The sequence below is a fragment of the Triturus cristatus genome, chromosome 9, assembly GCF_964204655.1.
Source record: "Triturus cristatus chromosome 9, aTriCri1.1, whole genome shotgun sequence".
Classification (NCBI taxonomy): Eukaryota; Metazoa; Chordata; class Amphibia; order Caudata; family Salamandridae; genus Triturus; species Triturus cristatus.
The window spans coordinates 459,628,096-459,651,893 of NC_140592.1; the positions used below are offsets into that span (position 1 = coordinate 459,628,096).

The following is a 23,798-nucleotide window of genomic DNA, read 5'->3' on the forward strand; positions in this document are numbered from 1 at the left end:
TCCTCGTTGGGACCTGCTGGCGCCGCCGCGGACCATTGTAACTACTACCTTTGTCGGGACCTGCTGGCGCTGCCGCGGACCGTTGTAACCACCACCTTCATCGGGACCTGCTGGCGCTGCCGCGGACCGTGTACCGACCACCTTCATCGGGACCTGCTGGCGCTGCCGCGGACCGTGTAACGACCACCTTCACCGGGACCTGCTGGCGCTGCCGCGGCCCATCTCAGCTAGAACACCAAGCTCGAGGATTGTGAGCTATCCATCATCGCATCTACCAGATTGGTAACCAGACTGTCCCGCTACCCCCTTCCCCAAACCAAGAGACTAAAATCGAGGGGACCCCTGAGTCCAGACCTCCTTGTACCATTCCACCGTACCTTAAGAAATCGCTTATAAAGAACGTTAAATCCTATCCTTGTGTGGTGTACATCTGTGGGGGGGGAGTTACTCGTCTGTGCGATCGCTGGAGACGGCTCTCCCCGGAGACCTCTCCCCTTGTCCTCGGCCGACCCTCCCGGTCCGTCTAACAAGGGGGTAGCCAGGCACTACGGCACAAGCTGCCCCGGAGATGTCACTCTCCCATGGATAGGTGTGGGGGTTCGTCATCGCCAGACCGGGAAATCAAGTCAGTAAGGCCCACTCCGGGCCGCCGCCTCCTCAGGAAAGAGGGAGATCCCGCAACAGGCAAAAGCTCGCAGCCAGCCACGTCGCCAGGTGCAGGCAATCAGGATCGTCCTGGTGGGTTAAAGTCTGAACCGGCAGGAGGTCCGCTCAATACCAGAGACCGGTTCCAACTTGGGGCGGTCCCCCTATGGGGCTTCACTTGAGGGGAGATGCTTGTGAGCTTGACAGCGACGGGCCCCCCTCCAGGGACTTGATGTGCTGGATAATATCCTGCTTGTCCCGGGACGCCCTGCTGCCCTCCGGCGAAGAAGGGCGTCGAGATCGTCGCATGGTGGACCACTGTGGCTTCAGCGGAGATCTGTGAACAACAGGTCGCCTCATGGGGCTAGCTGGCGGAGAGTCCGTAATCTGGAGCAGTTGGGCTGCCTCCCGATAGGAGCGCAACACCCGGCGCTTGGAGTCCCATTGGAACATGATGGCGAAGGGGTGTCCCCATTGGTAGCGAATATTAAGCTCCCTCAACTTGTCCGTGATGGGCCTGAAGTCCATGCGGCGCCTGAGAGTCGTAGGAGCTAGGTCCTGAAACAGCTGAATGGACATGCCTTTGTAGTGAATCGTGGGCTTATCTCTGGCAGCTTTGAGAATCGCCTCCTTCTCAACAAAGAAGTGGACCCGCGTCAGGATGTCCGGCAGAAGTCCAGGCCGCCCCGCCGGTCCCGAGACCCTGTGCGCTCGGTCCAGCGCCAGCGGCGAGGCATCGTCGTCTCCGCGGATGTCGTGGAGCAACTCCGCCACAAATGTCATGATATCTGTGCCCTCCGCCCCAGATGGGACACCCCTAATGCGGATGTTGTTCCGGCGCCCCCTATTTTCCAAGTCCTCCTGTTTGATCTGGAGCTCGACGTGTTGTTCTTCTAGGGTCGCCAACCGCTGCCACAGGCGTTCCTGATCCTCTGTGCGAGCATCCAGGGTCTTCTCCATGTCATCCACTCTGTCGCCCAGCTCCCCCACGTCCTTCCGAAGGTCTTTAACGCAGGCCTGCACCTCAGTACGAAGCGACCCAATCTCCGCCTTGAGCTCCTGCATAAACAGCGCCATGAAGGACTGGGTGACCGGCTCAGCGGACGTGCCCGCTACCGACGGCATGGTGCCCGACTTGCCCCACAGGTCCATTACTGAGGTGTCCTTAGAGTCCGCCGGGGGCCCCTTCGCTGCTTTCGTGCGGGTCATGTCAGGGACACTGCTGGGCCGCTCCCCCCGTGTGGAATCTGGCCCCCCGGAGGGCAGGTGCACCGCCAGGCGGCCACAATAGGTCGCACTCAGCACCCCAAGGGCCACGCAGTCGCCACCGGCCTCAGGCCCAGCTGGGAAGCCCCCCGTACCTCAAGACGGCCCCCGGGCAGATCCGGCCCCGGCGGGATTCAGGGAGGCTGCAGGTACCCCCCGAGGAACACTCTCCGCAACGGGCAACGTCGTCGTTCGGTGCTTCCCCCGGCTCTCCAAGGACTCGCGCCCAGCGCTGATCGGTCTCCGGGGGCCGGACCGGTGGGGCAAAAGCGCGCGAATGCGCTCCGGGGCCCAGAACCCTCAACAGTCTCTACAGGCGAGGGCCGCAGTATGGTACGGAGGGGCAGGCCCACTCTCCGCAGCTATGGGCACCCACAGGGATCCTCCGGGCCGGGCCCCACACCAATCCAGGCCCCAAGAGTCACCACCAGCCAGCCTCGGGGGGCCCTTCTCTACATCTGCCGGCGTTCAACGGGGGTCTCCCACAGCGCCGTCCACTCCGCAGGGCACTCCCAGCCCTCAAGATGGCGGCCAGCCTTTCCAGAGGCGACCCGCAGCCGGGGGGGTGGTCGTCACGCAATGCGGGCCACTAGCAAGCTCCTGAGTCAAGGCGTGGGAACGGGCCTCACTCCACCCAGCACCAGTCCACCCCCACCTGGTCCGGGGATGCAAGCAGGGGGCCACAGGCAACAGTTCGCTGGGGCCAGGCGCGCCCCGAGTGCGTCGCTTTCTCAATCGCCTCCCTCGTCCAGCCACCGCGTGGGTCAAGCCTCCCCCACTCAGTCTCTCAAGGGGACAGCCGGCATCTCGTAGCCCCCAGCGCCACCGTGGATGGTCCTCTCCACCGGGCCGTCCCACACTCCCCGCGTCAGTCGCGCCGTTCGCCGTCTCCTTCAGACCCCACCAGTCTCGCAGCTCTTCCGGGAGGTCCCGGCCTACCAGATCTGGGCGCTGTAGTGGTCGTCCGCTACATCACATGTGGCTTCCTGGAGGCTCTCCTCGGCCGTACTCCGCGATCAGCTGGCGCCCCCAGGCACAGTCTCCGCGCCAGCCAGCGGCACAGTACACCGGCCCGGGCCCGACAGGTCCAAACCAGGGTCCCCGGGCACACAGGGCAACGGCAGCAGGGCAAGCCGCGCCGCCACACAACCGCAGCTCCACGTGGGCAACGAGGCGCAATGCGTGTCGCCGGGTACTCCCAGACCAGCCTCAGCGATCCGCCCCAAGTTCAATGCCTCAGCGTGGCCCACCTCCGCTGCGGCTCCACCAGTCGTGCAGCCGGGGCTACGGGCCAGGGCCAGACGCGGACCACAAGATCGCGGCCGTTGCCCCCCACAAGCCCGGTCTCTCCTGCTGTCGAGCCCGCGTGTTTAAGAGGCTGACACGCCTCGGTGCTGTCGCCGCTCCGCCACCCGTCTGCGTTGCCTCTCCGGCGTCTCTCTTCCCGGAGCAGCCAGGCGCATTCACACCGCAGCGCGGCGAGTCAGGGCACCCAAGATGGCGGTCGCGCTCTCTCCCGCCGATGCCTCGTCTCAAATGCCGCGTCGTCTCGCCTCTGCTCAAGCCAGGGACCTCCAAGTCGCCAGGCAGCTGCCCGAATACAGCGACCAGCCGGTCCCCGCCAGCCAGATCGTCTCCACAGCCGCTGTCCCGCTGTAAAGGCTGTTTTCATCGGCGGCGGCCTGGAGCCTCGTCAATGCGCGACTCACATCGTCCGCGGCGAGACCACGCCCCCGTCCTTGAGGGTGTTTTAAATGATATCAGACCATACTTTACAAGAAAATTGTATTTGCAATGGAGATACGGCACCTTACCTAGAAGAGCCTTCACGAGTAAATGGTCTCCTCTCTCTCCAAAAAATTGTCCTGGTTGTGATGCCGATCAGGAAACTGAACTGCACATACTATTTTTCTGCTTACAAAAAGTTCAGAAGGTGCTGGATTGTTCCCGTCTGCAAAAATCTGGGGTTCAACCACTGTATGCACGCTTATCGAATTTTTAAAACAGATCTAACTTCTGTAATAGTCTGTGCTGTGTCATTATTTTTGACAGCTATGTGGAGGAAAAGAAGGATTTGTGACAACCTGGAAATTATATCCTCCCGTCATAGTGTCATAGCTGCCATGAAGAGGCTTTTTAAAATCTAAATTGTACGGAGGTATTGTATAATGTTGTATGGCCTTGTATATTTGCACTAATTTTGTCGATTCTCTCTTTTTAATGTTAACTATTTGTATACTTTTATGACTAATGTCGAAATAAAGATTGATGATGATGATGAAAATGAATGACTGGGGAAAAAAAACATAACATTCTAACTTATACCATGTAGTTTTGCATGCAACTCTTTGATTACAGTTAATGGGTCACTGTGCTATATTAAGATTGTAGTTTTTGAACTCCAAGTAACGAAAGGATCTCTGTGGCAACAGCAGTAACCCACTGAGCTATCCACATGAAATACAGATCTGTGGTGCGTGGCGCACATTCTTTGCTGCAAGCATTTTAACCCTCCGCTACTTTATGATGAGTCAAACCTGCCATTAGACCAACTTTCGATCCCTCTACAGCAGGAACATTAATCAGCATTTTTATAGTTGCCTCAAAAACTGCTGAACACACAAGGAACTCTACAGCAGGTGCTTTCAAACCCATAAATTATTCCTGAACACAGCGCCCCCCCCCCCCGACCCCCACCCCGCCCCCTCCCCCCCAAGTTCACCGCCAAGTGCGGCTGCACCGGTCGCTCGCACTACAGCCGGTCCTGAAGGAAATACAAACATTCTCAGGAAATGCTATGTAAAATTCTATTTACCAACAATTAATAATACAGCAGCAGACCCAGAACAGCCATAGATGAGAGTAGTAGGCTGTTGGCGGAGTGTATGCTCTCGGCGATTCATGTTTTGTTGAGTGATGTTGGAAACAGCGAGATCACGTGATTGGATGCCGATGGTCCTTACCATCACATTAGCTTGACGCTATCACCCTCTGGCATTTAGGCCGTAGATAGTACGTCAGGGGCATGCATGGCCTTTTATTACCAAGCCTGGCAGGGTGCTAAAATGTCAGCACAGGCCCACGTGGCAGCTAAGGGACGCACGAAGAGACGACGCATTAATGAATGCAAATGTATGTAAATTCTGCTGTTTTCGCTGAAAGCCATTGGGATCATAGCGAGCCAATGAAAGCAAATGTCTCAGCCCCTCGTGCTCAAAGTAAAAGAATACACGAAATAAAAATCAGGTGCTTTGGTCAAGTATGCTAAAACCGGAGGAGTGTGTGCACATCATGCTTGAAACGCATGTTTATGTGTGATAACGTGGACTGGCAACGTGTCATTTGTAATGTAACCATCATAGTTTACATATGACACACGTATACGAGATTCTTAAGCATGTATATCAACTTTAAGAAGAAGGAAGGAAGGAGATTTTGACAAATAAATTGGGAGAATTTATTTTCCACGTTGACTTGCATTCAAGTGGAGTCAATTTTCAGGCAGGAGAAAGCTAAAGTAAATTAGTTTTTTTGCATTAAAAATCGAGCGTTTCCTGCCTGAATCTGGTGTGTTGGTGTGTATACATAGATATACCCTTGAAACAGCCTGTGCTTTTATTATGCTTGACTGTCGTTCTATCCCTGGACTGCAAATTCTCTGCAGTAAAGGATCTTCCAATAATTTTAGAGAGGACATTTTATTTGTACAGCATTGTGATTTTTTAAATTGCCTCCTTTTTTTATTTCATTTTGTGTACCCGAATTTTGGGGATTTTTATCTAGTTGTAGTTTCCTTGTGTCTGGAGTAATTGTATGTGGTGATGCGGCTTTACGTTGCAGCTTTAAAGAAGTTTTAAGGAAAGAGCCAACAAAGATTTTACCGTCTATTGTGGCATTTCTAATGCACACATTATGTGTGTTCCTGAGATCACTTTTCACAACATTGCATGTCTTTTGTGAATGGTGAGCACACTCACTCAACAGCAGTTTCTTGTCCTGTTGCAACCCCAGCATGGTGAGTCCTTTTTCATCTTCTATAACAAGCCGACGCAAGAGATCCTGTGACCAGCTCTACTTCCATCCATTCAGACAGCAGACTTGATGTACTAATTTTTGTGGTCACAATGCTAGCATTTCTTAAAACCACAGGTTGTGCAGTAACAAAATCCAGGGTTGCAGCGTATCAAAGGTGCATTGTGAATTGCAAATATCGGTGCTTATCGCTATGTATGCTTTGTGACCCATTACAAATCGCTTTCAAAAGAGAAAGAAACATGGCCGTCCCCTTCCCTAACGGTTTGCAGTTGAGTGTATTATTGCTTTGCGACCTTAATAGCCGTACCAAACCACTGATTGGATGTAGACACACAAAAGAGTGTGCTATCAGTTTGCAAAGTAAAAACTATCTATGTGGGACAGCTTCCACCCTTTGGCTGTGAGCATTAGTGGGAGCACACATGGGTCCAGGGGGCAAGCTGCCCGCTTCCTGCAATGTCCTTTGGACCATGCTACTTTTTAGGTCGAAGCCTACCAGACAGCGCAGCTTTCTTGTTTTCTAAAGATATCTTGAGGTCATTCAGAAAGCTTCCCTGGAAATACAGTCCGCCTGTTGCTTATCATTGGCTTTGTGGTCTGTAACTCACATGTTTTGGCTTTCTATTTGCTTGGCTATTTTAGGCTGTCCAGCATGAGTTTGTCTCTCCCAAGGAGCAAAGCCTTTTCACACTACTTCTCCTTATATTCTTCCATGAGTGATCCTTTCTGTAAATTGGTCTGTAAAGCTTATCCTTATCTTGTCACATTTGCTGTGCATTTAAAGACAGAGGTCAAAGGGCAGGCTCTGTCCTCAGAGGGAGCTTGCTGTTTCCTTTTCTCACTCTGACTGAGAGGATTTATTTGACAAGCTTGCTGGTTACTGGGGGTACGGGGGGTTCAAGCACACAACATTTAAGTGAAATGCGCAAGTATTTTAGAATATATCAGAATTAGGAAAGTACAAATGAAGCACAATTTTTGTTAATTCAGAAGTGTGTTGGAAACAAATTATTTAATACTATCAAAACAAATTAATACACTAGGTGATGCCAATTTCATATTATCGTTTGTGCGCTGCATAGTTTTATTAGTAAAACTGTATTTCTGTGCAATTGTAATGGTCGTTTCAGTTGAAAATGTGCTGTCTGTAGTGGCAGTGTGCTACAACACCATGCATAATTGACTCTCTGCCACTCTACTCCATGCCACTGCACTCTACTCTGCACCATTGATACCCTTTACAGCACTCCACGCTACTGCACTCTACTCCACTCTGTGCTACTGCACTGTACTCCACTCTGCACCACTGCGCTCTATGTTCTTTACTCTACTCCGCACCACTCCACCCTATGCCAATGCTCTCTATGCCACTCTACTCTACAACACTGCACTCTTTTCCACTGCACTCTACTCCTCTCCATTCTAGGCCACTCCATTCTATTCTGCTCAACCTTTCTGTTTACAACTCCACTGTGTGCCACACTGCACTCTATGCCACTGCACTATATGCCAATGCACTCAACTCTGTACCATTCAACTCTATGCCCCTGTACTATACGCCAATCCATTGTACGCCACTCTGATCTACTCTGCACCACTTCACTCTATACCACTGCACTCTATTCCACTTTACTCTATGCCATTACACTTTAGTCCACTCTACTCTGCGCCACTGCACACTACCCTGGACCACTCCACTCTGTCACTTCACTCTCTGCCACTGAACTCTACTCTACACTACTGCACTCTACGCCAATGCTCTCAATGCCACTCTCTGCCAGTGCATTCTATGCCAATGCACTCTCTGCCACTCTACACCAGTGCACTCTATGACACTACTCTGCAACACTGCACTCTCCGTCACGGAATCCTACACCACTGTACTTGGCACTACTGCACTCTATACCAATGCACTCTGTGCCACTTTACTCTGCATCACTTCAGTGTACGCCACTGCACTCTTTAGCACTCCACTCTATGCTGCTGCACTCTGTGCCACTGCACTCTCTGCCACTCTGCTGTATGCCACTCTACTCTGTACCACTGCACTGTTCACCACTGTACTCTACGCCACTGCCACTCTACTGTGCACTACTTGACTCTGCACCACTGCACTCTACACCACTACACTTTACTATGCACAACTCTTATCTATGCCACTTCATTCTACGATGCTGCTTTGCATGCCGCTGAGTTCTATGCCACTGCAGTCTACACCACTATACTTAGCAAAACCCTACGCCAATGCACTCTACACCAGTCCAATCTACGCCACTCCACTGTACACCACTCCACTGTGCCACTGCAGTGCACGACACTCAATGCCACTCCACTCTACGACACTCTACTCAACTCTTCGCCATTCCACTCCACGACACTCCACACCACTCTCCTCTACGCCACTAACTTTTAGCCATGTTGAACAGCAGTCACGCTAGTGTACGATATGGCTAAAACATATTGGGAAAACCAATAGGCCATGCACAGGCGAGGCCTATTGGCTTTGCCAATTCTTGTTTTGATTGCAGTCCCTGTGCCTTTAAGGGCAGGGGCAGCAGCAAAAAATGTCACTTTGAGAAAATGGAGGGCATGAATAGAGGTCTAGTGTCCGTCGCAGGCCTCCGTTCCTTTCTGAAGGATTCACAAGCAGAGAATCCTGTCTCAATGGCAAAAAAGCAGGATTCAGAGAATCTTACCAAATGGTTGTCTTTGCTCTGACTGATTTGTACATACGTTGAAGCACTTAAATATTCACACATGAGAAAACCAGTCACTGTTTTTGACCTGAGAATAATGTATCAGGCCCATCGTCTCAGGGCCGGCTTTAGGACGGTGCGACCAGTGCAGCTGCTGGCTGTTTAGAAATAACGTATTGGTTTAAAAGCAGGTGAAATTCCTTGTACATCCGTCCGGCGGTTTCCAGGCAAAAATAAAAATGTCAAGTTAACTCTGATGATTAATGTTCCTGCTGGGGAAAGATCGGAAATGTCTAGTGGCAGTTTTGACTCAACACAAAGTGGTGCTGAGGGTTACTGTGCCTGCTGCAGAGAACATGTACCCACAGAACTGAGTGCGAGTGAGCTATGAGCCGGGGCGGATCCCTCCGCTAAGGAGGAGCGTCGCGCCACTGCTGCCAGTGCAGTGAAAAAAGGGAAAAATTAAATGATAATAACATTGTTATCATTATGTTTTTCTTAGCTATGGGGCTAGGTTAGGGCATGAGGGGCTGGGGTCACTGGGGTAGGAGTGGTGGGCACACTCTAAGTGTGCATGACGGTTTGGCACAGTCATGCGCACTTTGGGAGCATGCACAGGCTTATAGTCCCCGTCTGAGCGTCGAACCACGGCGCTCAGACCAATCACAACGCTGCATTGCAGCGTTGTGATTGGCTCAGCGGAGCCTGTGTGCTTCCTGCTTCCGTTCCGGGACTCGTCAGAGGGGAAGCGGAGAGACACGGCCGGCGGAAGAGGTATGTTTTTTTTTTAATAGGTAGTTTTTTTCACGCCCCTCCCGCTCTGCCACTGTTCCCTGCCAGCCGCCACTGGCTATCAGTGGCGCTGTAAAAAATGAAATTTATGTCAGAGAGGGGCTATGGACAGACGAGGGGCACTGTTGGAGGGTAACTGAGGGAGCTAGTAGAGAAGGAGGTCATGTCGGTGGAGAGCCAACAAATACTGTGCACTGGGCGCCACCAGCGCTAAACCCGGCCCTGCACCAACTCCCCGGAAAGAAATGGCTTAATGGCAGGGTTGTTTCAGAGCCTGTAAAAATGCTTTGAATAAACGCTGAAGTATGAATGGAAAAGACACTGTATTGAAATGAGATGGTTTGCTTAGGAAATCACGTGATTACATTGTATAATTAATCTTTCTTATCAGTGATTTGTCTACTTGGCAAGGCCTACTGTTTGATCCTCAGTTTTCCTTTTATGTACATTTGCACCCTGTATTATTATTATTTGTTTTGCAGTTTATATCGCGATTTACATGAGAACCGCTACATAACACTAGGTCGGATACATTTTTAGGCACTGGGAGATTAAGTTAAGAATTTCAAGATGTTGAGCCGACGCCGGGACTCGAACCAGGTTCCCCAGTTCCAACATCAACAGCTCTGGCTTTAATGACACCTCCTCGCATTGAGCATGAAAATACATTAAATAATTGTATTGATTCCTGTTGTCCTATTTAAACACACATTACAATTATTCTGATACCTCAGCGCCACAGACACAGTCACAGAATATGGGCCAAAAAACATTGCATAAAACAGAAAAGCTCATGCATACAACATGTGACAAAGTGAGATTTAAGTGTACAAAAGATTAGCAGTCTTTAGTCAGCCTGTTCTTTCTTACCTAAATATTGTACGTCAACAAGGTAACGGCTAAGTGGGAGTTGATATTGTTTTGTTTCAGCACTAAACCTTCACCGTGACGTCATCATGTTCATATTACAATGAATTAAGTATAAAGGAGAAAAACAGTGCATGGTTATTGTATAAAGCTGAATATTGTGCTACTTTTGAGGAGGTCATACTTAAACAGCAGTAAATCTACAAAGGTGGAAGGTATGGGAGACCGTACGCAATGCTTCTGGTAATTACTATCCGGGAAAAAAACCTATAAAAACCAGCACGGCAGGCACTAAAACAGGTCCACAAACTGCCAGTAAACCTATAGGCCAGTCCGACACAGTTTACATGAGTAACATGGTGCTACATTTCACAGGGCCCAAAGTGCGGCTGCGCGGGTGTTTTATGGGATCAAGAAAAGTGTTGGCGTCACACGCGCATGGTGGGTGGTGTGCCTTCCACTGGCTCACAGTTCAGTTCCATGTTACTTTCAAAGTCTTCTTCATGGCTTTCAAGTGTCTTCATAAACAGCCCGCTCAGTTATCTGACATCTAAAATTTCTTGTCGCCCTATGTATGCACGAGCTGTGCAGTCATCATCATTTCTGCTTCAGGTTCACAAATTCAGCTCGGTTCTCTGTCGAGGTCATTCCTCTTCTCTTCAGGCTCCCTTGCTCTGGATGTGGCCTAATGGCTAGTGGTCGACCTGGAAGCTGCGGAACCGGGATCTAGTCTCGGCAGGGACGCTCAAAATCCTGTGATTCTGGGCAAAATGCAAATCACTTCTGAATCCGTGGCAAAAGCTTGTCAGCAGAAGGATGTAAATGTGGCCCAAGTTAGTAGAGAATATCTGTTTTTTTGAGAATTGTTATGGTGTGCGACATAGAACATGTTTCCAAGTTTCAGCTCCACAGCAATTTAGGTGGAATTAAAACTATCTTTTTTCTTTTATTTCATTTCATTATTAGTAACTGTAGTAATTATTATATCTGTGGCTAAGGTGTTTGATATTTTAGGAGATGTGATAATTATCGCATCTTCAGAGTTTGGGGGTATTAACATGCGGCTTGTGGAGTTTACCGCTTCAAAAATCTGTGTCTATAGTCTTTTCCCCTTGTTAAATTCTGACAGGTTTGACCTGCTGAAATTTACCCATGGGTGCTATATTTCTCACACCTGTTATTTACTAGATGGGAACGATAAACATTGTACAATTGCATAGTCCGGGTTTTGGGGTAACAACATACAGATTTTGGAGCATATCACACTAAAAATCCACATCTCCCAGTAAACCGCGGGTCTTTCTCATTGTTTAACGCCAACATCTTTGACCTGCTCCAAATAAACCAAGGGTGAGATCTTTATCGCACCTGGTAATTACTTGGAGCAAGAAACCTTGTACAATTCAATATTTTTAGTTTTTGGGTAATAGCATACAGCTTTTCCATTTCCCAGCAAACAGAGGACCCTTTGTTTCTGTTATATTGTGGCATGTTTGACCTGCTGAAATTTAACTGAGGGTGTGATCTTCACGCATATGCCATATACTAGGTGCGATAAATATTGTACTACTTCTAGTTGCGATCCAGTTGTAATATAATGTGTCACTTGTAATTAGAGCTTCTGGTTTTATGGTATTTGTTTTTTAACATTTCCATTTATATTTATCCATATTTATTTTTTGACCATCTTATTGGTATTTATCCATATTTATTTTGTGTTTTGAGAATACATGGAGCCGTAAAATGGTATATTACCACATTTATTTAACCGATAAACATGCACTCTTACTTTGCTACTTTTCGAGTTGTAGCAATTTAAGCAGCCAAATATAACAAAACATTACATCCACAGGTAACTATGAGCATTATAATTAAGGCTCCCTGTTTTCCGTTTTTACTGATTTTTACAGATAAATACAGACAGAAAACTATTTATTTTCCTGTCTGTATTTATTTTTAAATGTGGATAAAAACGGAACTATGGGTTGTTTTTGAGTGACTCTAAATGCTGTCAATCATGACTGCCAGGGCTATAGCTGTGCAGATTGACAAGCAAGTGGATACGAAAAAATAGGGATTTTAGTAAATAGCCTTAAACAGCAGTAGATTAGCACATCCTTGATACTAAAATGTACATATTTTCTTAGAAGTGCATATTTTACCATCTAACTATGTATATATCATTGGAACCTGTCAGGTGTTGAGGCACGAGTGCACATTAACTGGTTTAATAAATGCAGAAATATACACATTTCAGCTTAATTTTTTCACAAAACCTAAAAGAAATATGGATAAATACAGGCCAAATGAGCAAATAATAAATATGGATAAATACAGACAGAAATTACAAAAATTTAAATACCATAAAACCGGGAGCCCTAATTATAATATTCATATATTTTAGCATATGCCTGTATTCAGGGAAATCTGAACCTGTTTTTTAAACTTCCCATTCTGTGTATCGACAAGAAGTATAATTTTTCAAATGATTCCGCTTTAAAAAACATAAATACAGACAAGAAGCACATTGTTTTCTGTCTGTATTTATCTGTATTTGCCTGTATTTTCTGTCTGTATGTATCAGTAAAAATCAGCAAGCCTTCTTGCAGTCATCGCCGGCACAGGTAATAGCGGTGAGACGGGGGGGGGGGGGGGTCGGTTTATGGAGAGTCAGCATGAGTTACATTAAATTAAAGAAATGAGTAAAACCACTTACCTTTTGCTTGACTCATCGAGCGCAAGGTAGGTGTTTTTTTTTTTTTTTTTAGATTTAATTTAACTTATCCTGTCATATGTCGACTTCCCTGAACCGCACCACTCTTCCCTGTGCTGGCCGCCACTACTTACTTGCAATCAGGCCTTGGGTGAGTATCAATTTATCTCACTGGGATTAAATTTATGATGTGGAAAGCACACACATAATTAGGGGTGGGTGCCGAAACCTACTGAGTTTTATGTTGCTAGACATAACAGTTCTGCAAAAAGCCAACTTTCTAAACTCCCGTAAGTAGTGGAACTTTTATTTGTATCAATTTATCTTTTTCATGTACAAATTAGTTTACTATGGTTCTGTTAATTTATTTGTAACATACACACCACCAACTTGTAATTTGGCACTGCTGTCCATGTGCGCATGTTTGCCTGTATTGTTGTCTCGGGGCTTGTGTGCCTTATGTATATCTCCTTTGTGTGTATGAGAAGTTGTAATTTTGGCAGTTTGCCCCATTTGTACGTACTGTAGGTGTGCCTGTAGTATTGTCTGTCATAAGAACACAAGACAAAAGACAGCCCTATTGGCTTTATTAATGCTTACTTACTCTAATGATACTTCTAAGCCTTTCTTCTCACACCTTTACCTCTTTTTCAAGGTGTATTCATCCTGTGTACATTACTTTCTGTGTATTCTGTCTGTAGTTTCCTTTAGGAATTTGAATGTTTTTTACTTCTTCCCTCTTAGATGCATGTTAAGATTCTTGCACTTCTTTTCCAAGTTTTGAGTTACATTATGGCCAGTGTTTGTAGTTCATCTCTGTCTGACCCCAAGTCTGTCACTAGACATCCTTCTCGGAATGTGGCCCATAGTACCAGTCAAAAAGCTCTAGAGACCTCTTCATCCTTGCCACGGTAATACAACCTTAGATTTTGAGTTGTTATTAAACACCTCATCCCTATGCCCATAACATCTCCTCAGATTCTTGTACACCCTTATTAGAGTTTCTGATACATGATTGCTGCTTTTCATACCATCTTTACAGGTGTCACCATCAACCTTTACACAGGGTTGTATTACAGAGTTGCTCCCCACTCCAAACAATGTATTTCCCATCCTACTCAAATCAAGAATGCCAGTCAATGTATTGCCCATAGATAGAAATACCTTCCCTCTCAAATCTTTATGCACGGTCATCTGAAAATGTACTTATAACCTCTGCGCATGAACTGATCTTTGCAACAACAACCCTGAATATATGGCATTTCTTCAGAGCGGCCTCCATTTACCAGAGCTCTTTGCTGCCTTTTAAGGAAGCCAGTTATCAGCTCAACCGTCCAGCCAGTCACCTAACCCAAATCTGCTAAGCTGTTTCACCACCTTTCTGTGCTGAACACCACCGAAGTCTTCAAAGAAGTCTAAAGTTAATTTCAACCAAGTTTGGTGTTAGTCTTCTACCTTGGTCAGCCAGTCTACCAACCTATATAGTTTTGTCTGACACGAATTTCTTTTTTTGAAAGTGTGCTGATATAAATCCTGTAGACCATACCTTTCAAGAAATTGATTTTCTTTGTAATTTAGGAGGAATAACAGAGTATAGCTGAGTTTGCACGTAGGCATTTTATCCAAAGGTTCTCTTTAATGGACGGTTCTGTAAGTTTAATGGAAAGAGAACAGCTGTAAACTGGAATTTATTTTCATTTCAGGAGCCTACGGAATTTTGCACTTGCCATTCAGTGGTTGCAGCGGCTGAATGACCACTTGGCGCTGCAGAAGTTCTTGCAGAACTGCGACGAGGTAAGCGGAACATCCTCTCATTTAAATCTAGTGCTTTGAGGACTGTCTTAATGACACTTTACACAGGGGTGGCTCCTCCGCAATGGCGGAGGAGCGTCGCCTCACTGGCTCGCAGCCAGCAGCAAGAAAATAAAATGATATTTCATTATCGTTTTATATTTAAGTCGCTGGCTCATCCAGCGTGTGCAGGGAGGGGCGGGACTGAGGCATGAGAAGGGGGAGGAGGATTGCTAGCGCACTCCCTAAGTGCTCATGTGTGTTCGGCCGAATGTCTCAGCCCTACCAAAACTCACATGCTCGCTTAGGTTTCACTAACCCAACTGTATTGAACAGACGAGTTGAAGAAACCCCACAGACTCCCTTCTCTGAGCAGGATGTCTTTCTAGCCTGCTCAGGCCAATTCCCACGCTGCTCTGCAGCGCGGGGATTGGACAGGGAGTCTGCGATTAGCCTGCAGTGTCTGTTGGGACAAGGAATTCCCAGCACCAAGGCGCGACGCGGGAGGCGGCCGGCAGCAGGCAAGTTTAATAAAAAAAAAATGTTTTATTATTCTTATGTTAACCCCTGTGCTCCCTCCAGAGCTTCGTCCCGCACGCTCCCCCTCCCCTTGCGCCTCCACTTTGTGTATGTGGCAGCCGCCACTGACTTTACAGCGCATACAGTCTTAACCATTTCGGAGCTATTGGCCTCAAGTGTATTTGTGTGCACAACCGTGTGCATCTTCAAGGGACCAACTATGTATGTAAGGCATCTCAGAATACTGCTCAACCTTTTTGCAATATTGCTACAGACAGCTTTAGTTGCCTGCTCTATAAATTACATACTATAATACCTCGGTGCATGTGGCCTAACAATTAGAAACTCTGCTGTATCAAATCATATTCTGATGCATTTGTAAATGTCATGGCTTATTCGAATGCTCCACAGGGGAGTTTTGCAAGGCTTTATGCACTGATGTTTGTGGAATAACCTGATGAAGTGAATTGTGTTGCAAGAGAGTTTAACAAACCATGTTTCCATTATCAATTTCTCAAGAGTTAACATAAATTCCAGATAATTTCTGTCTTAAAGTTCAATAACAATCAACAGATGAAAAATGGATGGCTGTACTTCTGAATAATGAGGCTAATAATATCAAGATACAAGAATATCGTGCACAAAATATCACATACCAAAATATCAAAAAGTAAGTTCATATAGAGGAAGTAAAAATGCACTATCCCAAACACTATTTCCTATGTACCTTGAAGTTATAAATATCTTCAAGGTACAAATATGTAAGGTTAGGTATAGAAAATGTATACCTACTTACCTTTCGATATTTTGTCTTCGATATTTGTATACCTCAGTACTCTAGCTTTGATACCCAGGGTAGCATTGCAAAAGGGATAGATTATGAAAATGACAAGCAAGAGTCCTGGCATGCAGGCTCACCATCACATCAAAATGGTATCAGCAGCTACTTTACTTTACACTTCACTTGAATGCTAGGACTGTCCCAGAAACCTAGCTCATTTAATGTAACTTGTAAGCTCATCTCACTACTTTTCGTGTTGTGTGAGTTAACATACAGATTGCACCGAAACCTTCAGTTTGAGCAGAAAGGTGCTGTGTCAATGGAGGTGTTGGTACAGTTGTTTGTCAGAGTATCATTAGCAAGAATATTATCAGAAACATTGTGTCCGAAAGATCCTTTACAAAAATATGGTGGTGTTAGTCTCTTATCAACTCCAGTCGGACAATATTTATTGTAAATAATATTTAGGACGCAATACTAGATACTTTGGTACCATAACATGGGTATCGATTCCCAATACTTTTTCAAGCAATATTATCCAGGAAGGAGGACTCCCTTACTAGTTATTGACTGGAAGTGGAGTCAGAGCACTCTAGGCAGATCCAAGACCCCTACTTCATTCCTGGCCAGTAATTACTTTGGAGTGCCCTCCTCTTTGGATAATAATAACAATTGGGTTGTGTAATGCATTATATTGTATAACTTCCATTTCTAAGGGCTTTACATAATATGTGTTACAATTTAGTAAGCCTTGCTGAAATTCACATGTGTGCTCTCTTGATGACAGTAGATGTCCATGTGAGTATTCAACTCTCAGCCATCTTGTTGACTGTTTATAAATTAAACTCAAGCAGATGATGGAACTTTTCAGACACTCACCCCCAGTCACAGATCTGGGTTGAATCCATAATTGTTCTTTAGCTCACTTCACCACCCCAGATCAGACCCAGCCATATGCAAATCAATCTTGACCCTGTGCCTCATGGGTACAGTCCAGACCGTACTGCTAAGCCATGTCTTCCCTGAACTGGAAACAAGCATCCTGGGACCGGTGTCGGGGTAACACCCCTCATCAGCCAGGCTAGCTTGAATCCAGTGGCAAAGTGAGAAAGGGGCACATGCCTGGGCATACCCTGCCAACTTAGGGCATAATAGTTTATAAATTCGACCCATGCAAATTTTGTTCTAATATACCATATTCTTGTAACTTTTTTCATGCTTCTGTGTACGTGGAAAATTATATGGATGATAACTGTGGCACTGGAATTGATAACTGATTTTAGTTACAATTTTAATTATCTAACGGTGGGTACACAACATTTTTAGGAATTGTGGTAAATTTGGGTATTTCATCTGTTCAGATATGCTGGACACCTCCTGTGATTTGACGAACGATCGTGAGAGCACAGCTTTATGTATTAATTGTGTTCATGAATATTATATTTGGTGGTCCAGGATGCTGGTATCAGGTTACATGTCGTATATATTCCCAAATACATTTCTTAGCCGTATCAGAAAACATGATATGTTGGGTAAAATGTGTACTTTCCACAGCAGCAGTTTTTCTGTTTCAAATGCACTGTTCTTCAGTTGCTTCACAACAACGCTCTAATGTAGGAGTGCTTTATTTGTAGATTTATTACAAAAGTGAAGCACATTTGGATGCTGTGTTTCTGGAATATTTCCCTATGGAGCAGGTTGCAGGCAATTTAAATATTTGGTTTTATCTTTCTCTTATTTGTTGACAAAAATGTGAAGGAAATTATGATTTTGATTTGTGTAATGAATCATGGAGGTTATAACACAAAATAGAGCCAGAAAGAGAGCACCTCTTATGTTTAACAACTAACATGACCTTTTCACATCAGACTGCACCATTGTCTCTGTCCCTTAATACCTCACCAGTTTTCAAATCTAGAAGTAGGGAGAACTTTGTGATAGTCAAAGAAGAGCTTTTTCACTCTTCCATTGCATTGAGTTGATACTTTATATGGACAGGAACCTATTTGAACATAGTTCTGCTCTTTAAAATAAAATGCCTTTTGGCCACTTCAATGATCGTACTCGGTAAATGATAAGTTGCTTTTATCTTTATTTTTTCTCTCTTCATTTCCAATTATCTGTTTTTCTATGGAAAATAAGTTCCAGTGTTAATTTGTATATTGGCTTCCCTACGCTATATTATGTTTCATTGTGCAATTGAATTGTTAAGACAATTGAAGGCAACACTAATGTTTATGAAGGAAGACAAAAGGGGAGAGATTAAAGCAAACGCTCTATAGAACGTGTAGCTGGAACTGGTTTAATGTAAATATTCCATTTGTCCCTTAGAAAGATGAAGGGTTCTAAAGGTTCTATATCCAGCAACAAGCCCCCACTATTAGCCCACTCTTTGGAATAGGTTACCACTCTAGTCTTTTTTATTAGAGCCCTCTGATCATTTCAACCAGATGCTTTGGAAACAAAGTGTTGTGATATGGGTTTGACTTTCACGAGGCTTGTCTCATTTGCTAAGCTTGTCCTGATTAGATATCGAATGGCTAAGTGTCAGTCAGACTGCAGCACTCTGGTATTTTACAGCTGCCTTATTTTCAAGTAAGCTTATTCATTGCAAAGGATAGGCCTTGGTCAAGAAATGCTCAGTGAGAGATGCAGGGAATTCTGAATTTTACCCATTTGGCCCTGGTAGTCAATGAAGTGTAGGAAAACTGGCAATCACAGTTCTTTTTGTCTTAATTTGGTGATACGTTTAGCAGAAGCATTTTGATTTTTCAAAGTTTTCACATAAAATATTGCAGTATTCGTAGATACAAAGTGTGGTTGTAGTCATTGATATAATTATTTTGGAAGTTAAAATGTGCCTTTCAAATTTTTCAAACGAAAACAGAGTGCGCTTGCTTTAGAGTTTACATGAAATTACAAGGACGGGTCTTCATTCACATTGAATTAGTATGGTCAATCTGACAATAACATTTTTACATATTTAAATAACTGAAATCATACAGGTCAGTTTTCCAACAAAGGAGTTGATAGAGAACACAGGTTTTTGGTGTTGGGGAGAGGCACATTAGCTATGTTTAGGATTAGAGAAAAATAATACAGAGTTCTGTAATCTAATCATGCATGACCAGATTTAAAAATTTGCTAGTGATACAGTGCCTCAGGAGTCAAGCTGTACCTCTATTACCACACCTGAATAGGTAGGAACCGGTCTGAAGTTACTTGTGTTCCCATCTGGAAGATACCTATACTGGCAATTTGATCTGGAAGTTCATACTACAACAGAACTATGACTGATTAGAATATAGCAGTTCTCTCTCTAGAGTGGCAAGGATGTTGCAGAACAATGGACTGGAATGCAACACAAGTGATCGCCAGCAGCTGAGATTAATTTGAGAATTTCATTGTGCAACTCCTTGTTTGTTCTTACTGAAACTATTGGTAGAAATGTCAATCTCCTATATTATCGTGTCCTGCATCGCCTGTTGCTATGATCTAGAACATAAATTGGTTGTCCAGAAATATACCCCCCTTCTTAGGTGCTTAAGATGGCCGTTTGTTTGGCTAATATCGAAGTCACTGAAAAATATTTTTTTTAAAAATAGGAAGAAACAATTTGACTTGTTTTGCTGTGTGTGGCTTCTGTTATCTGAAGCTAACTATGGCTATTTACAGCCGAACTCTGTCCACAAGAAGGGTCTAGCCTGCCTTAAAGTGTATTCAGTGGCTTCTGCTAGCCCACTCGTCAAAGTTAGAAATCTTTTCCAATTTACTTTTAACACTAAGCTAATTAAAACTATATTCTACGATTGTTTGCAAGTGTTTGGAGAATGGATGGTCCCTGGTTCCAGGCATTCAGCAGTGACAGGGAGTTGCTTCTGCTGTGCCCAATTTAGCACCTTCCAAATCATTTTTCTTTGAGATTCATTCACTCTTATTAAAATGAAAGCACAAAACTCAGTTTACCTACAATCTGAATATGTGTAGACCCTAGCTAGGCATCCACGTATGCAGCAGGATATCTAAGAATATCAAGGAGTTTATCTCGGATAATTCACAAGCATCCTCGTTGTGTGGTTCAAGTGCTTTGAAACTCACTGTTCAAAAGCTGGTCAAAGCACATAGGGCAATCAAATATGTGACCTATTCCTACAAAAGCGGGGTCTTGTTACCATTCTTGGTGCATGATTTAACGATCTAATTGAGCTCTTCTCATGATTGTCCTGTATTTTCTGGCTAATCTTTCCTGACAAAGCTGCAACACTGTGACGTGGATATATTGTGATAGATTGTGGGGGTTCTGAAGAATCAGAATAAATTGATGTGCCTGGAGGGTTTCATATTAGCTTATAGTCCCTCCAGTGAGCTAACATCAAAGGGGCAGTTCCTCTAATGATCAGAGCCATCTTTCGAATGAGATGCTGCACAATTTCATCTGGTCTGATGAGCTTTCATAAAACCGGCATATTTCAGAGTGCACCCGCTCATGTTCGGAATGGTTAACGTGCCACCATTTCTCATTGAATTTGATTTGTACTTTTTGTGGCTTGTCTTTTATATGAGCTCTCCTTACCAATCTGTTAAGAGCACCAGAATTCATGTTAGCGTGCGGGCTTCTGCTCGGTGAATAAGAAATGAATATTATTACAGCTGATGCAGGTTTTGTATAACAGCAGTGTTCCGCATACAAATTAAATGAGTATTGCATTATGTACTAAAATAGATGCCCGTCCAATTGAATGCCGCATCGCCATAGGCATAATTTCTTCTAAATGTGAACTCACTCAGATTTTTTATTTCTTTAATTTGGTGGCACATTTTCCCTTGTTTTCAGCCAATGTAATTGTGGTTTTTTTCAGCAGGGAAGATTTTTCAAAAAGTGCACTGCTGCATTTCGGCGCAACCCTGGGCATTGGGTGTACAAGTGTGCACTGAATAAGATTATACTAAATAAAACATCAAAGTCCTCTGCATGCATTGAGATAACTTGTTATGGTTTGGTAATTGCATTTCGATAATGAAAATTATTATCATACGTTCTAAAGAAAAATGTGTAACCGGGTAATCTTAAATGTAAAATTGATGGTTAGGAGCCAAAGTATTCTCCCTTTAATTGGGCTTTGATCAAAAATGCATAACACTAAAATTACATTATTGTATTACAACACATCAGTAAAATTAAAGTTAAGGACATAGAAACAAGATGGCTGAAGTTGAGGGAGAGGCTGCACCAGAACCTTGCTTATCACCCAGTTTCAAGCCCTTGTGTTTTTTCTCAGCACTGTGAAGATTAGGTCGTTTAGGCCCTGGGGATCCGAGTTTGCACAATTTTAATTTCATCTCTGCTGACCACTGCCACATAAGTTGTGTTCTTCATCTTTTCCTTTTCCCTGCTGAGGTATCTCTTCCTATGGGCCTCATGGCCACTGAATAGATGATAAAGCACTGATAGTGGCCTGTCTTGATTTTTTGTGGCATTCTTTTCATAAATACACATTTTTACTGTGTATATATATATATATATATTCACTGAAAAAACCAAAGGTTTCAGGGGCGTTATAGTTAGGAATTGGCATTTAAGAAACCTTAGAAATTCACTGAAAAAAACATAGGTTTCAGGGGTGTTATAGTTAGCTGGACATTTCCCTCGTACAAAACCCTAGAAATTCCCTTGTTATAGTTAGTTCAGCTAACTATAACTCGCGCCCCCACAATGCACTGATGATGACGTCACATATTACATCACTCATGATATGGTCAGTGACATCACTGATGATATCACTGATGACGTCATCCATTGAGTATGTGTTTCTGAACAGTTTTTTTATGTTTAATATATATAGGGAAAGGCCTGTTGAAAAATAAGTGGGTGTACAAGTGTGTGAATGGATGATTTTCTAGGTGCGTAACTGAGTCTATAAGTGAGTCATTAAATGTATCTTACTGCAGACTAGTGACTAAACTGTGTGAATGTCTGTATGTGTCTGTGTGTTGGTGTATAAGTGGCTGCATGGTTTTGTGAATAGCTACATGAGTGTCTATATGGGTTATTGATTGGTTGTCTGAGTATCTGTATGGGTGCCTGAGTGTTTGTGTGGGTAGGGTGTGTGTGACTCTGTGACTAGATGTGTGAGTGGGTGATTCAGTGGGTGCATGTTTTTAAGAGTGCATTTGTGATGGACTGTATGGTTGGGTGAGTGTATGTATGGGTGTGTTAGTGATTGAATGTATATCTCAGTTGTACATGTGTCAGTAACTACATATGTGAAACGCAGTGTATATGTGTGTAAGAGTATATAACTATCTATATGTGAGAGTGTGTGATTTTGGGAGTGGCTGTATGCGCCATAGTGCAAGGATATCTGTGTCATGTGCTGTTTGTTTTTCTGCAGGAAGACACAGAATTTGTTAGTATTTTTATGAGTAAGTGAACTTGAGTGTTTTTAACTGTATAGGTGAGTAAATTTTACTGTGATTAATTATTTGCATGACTGACTAGATGTATCAGTACCTCAATGGATGATTGGCGGTGTGTGAGTGTCTATATAGGTGTATAAATGCACAGAGTGACTGTAAGTATGAGTGACTGTACAGGTGAGTGAGTGGAGATGTATGTAGACCTAAAAGTCAATGAGTGGGTAAGTAGTTATTGGTATTGGAGTATCTATGGTTGTCAAAATGGCCGTCTGAAATTTTGAGTCGGTGTATCAAAGGTTATATTAGGGTGTGAGAAGATGCACTAATTTATCACATGGATGACGTCATCAGTGATGTCATCAGTGATGTCATTTGAGATGTCATCAGTGATGTCACTGACCATGTCATGAGTGATGTAATATGTGACATCATCAGCAGTGCATTGCGGGGGCGCGAGTTATAGTTAGCTGAACTAACTATAACAGGGGAATTTCTAGGGTTTTGTATGAGGGAAATGTCCTGAAACACCCCTGAAACCTATGGTTTTTTCAGTGAATTTCTAAAGTTTTTTAAATGCCAATTCCTAACTATAACGCCCCTGAAACCTTTGGTTTTTTCAGTGAATTTTCAAGGTTTTTTAAATGCCAATTCCTAACTATAACGTACATGAAACCTATGGTTTTTTCAGTGAATTTCAAAGGTTTTTTTAATGCTAGTTCCTATCTATAACTTATCTCTGAAGATATCATGAAAAGCATTCTTTTTTAAAAGTAGGGTGCACATTAGTTTTGTGGAAAAGCATCTTTGTGATTGGTTAAGAAAAAGCAGTTTCAACGTGGAGTACATATCATATGATAAAATTTGCTCAGCTCAACCACACCTGCTACTTGCATTTGGAAGGCACTGTTTGAACTTAAAACAATCGTCAACTTTTAACCTGCATGTGTCGTTAAATGTTCAAGCAAATGTTACAAAAAAATATCATAAAGTTTTAAAAAATTGATGAACTTTTAACCTGCACGTATTGTAGAATGTTCTAGAAAGTGTGTTGATAGAATACGTTGCACTTCTGACTTCTATGTGTTGTTGAATATTAAAGAAAACGGTTTATATGGAAAATTAAAAAGAAACCAATAGAGAAGTTTTGAAACCTAGAAGAATCAAGGAACTATTCTAATTTATTCTTTACATGTATTTATGTGTGCAGCAACAAAATTATAGACACAACAGCACTAGGAAGAGGAAGAAGTAGGGAGTGGGGGGAGGGGGGAGATGG

General features: G+C 44.1%; 1 protein-coding gene across 1 annotated transcript in view; it reads left to right on the forward strand.

The window, feature by feature from the left end:
* Positions 1-23,798, forward strand: part of SPTBN4 (spectrin beta, non-erythrocytic 4) — a 1,597,753-nt gene that overhangs the window by 766,781 nt on the left and 807,174 nt on the right. The window contains exon 18 of the mRNA XM_085625377.1: positions 14,718-14,808. Coding sequence (XP_085481503.1) covers positions 14,718-14,808 — 91 coding nt within the window. The remainder of the gene's footprint in view (positions 1-14,717; positions 14,809-23,798) is intronic.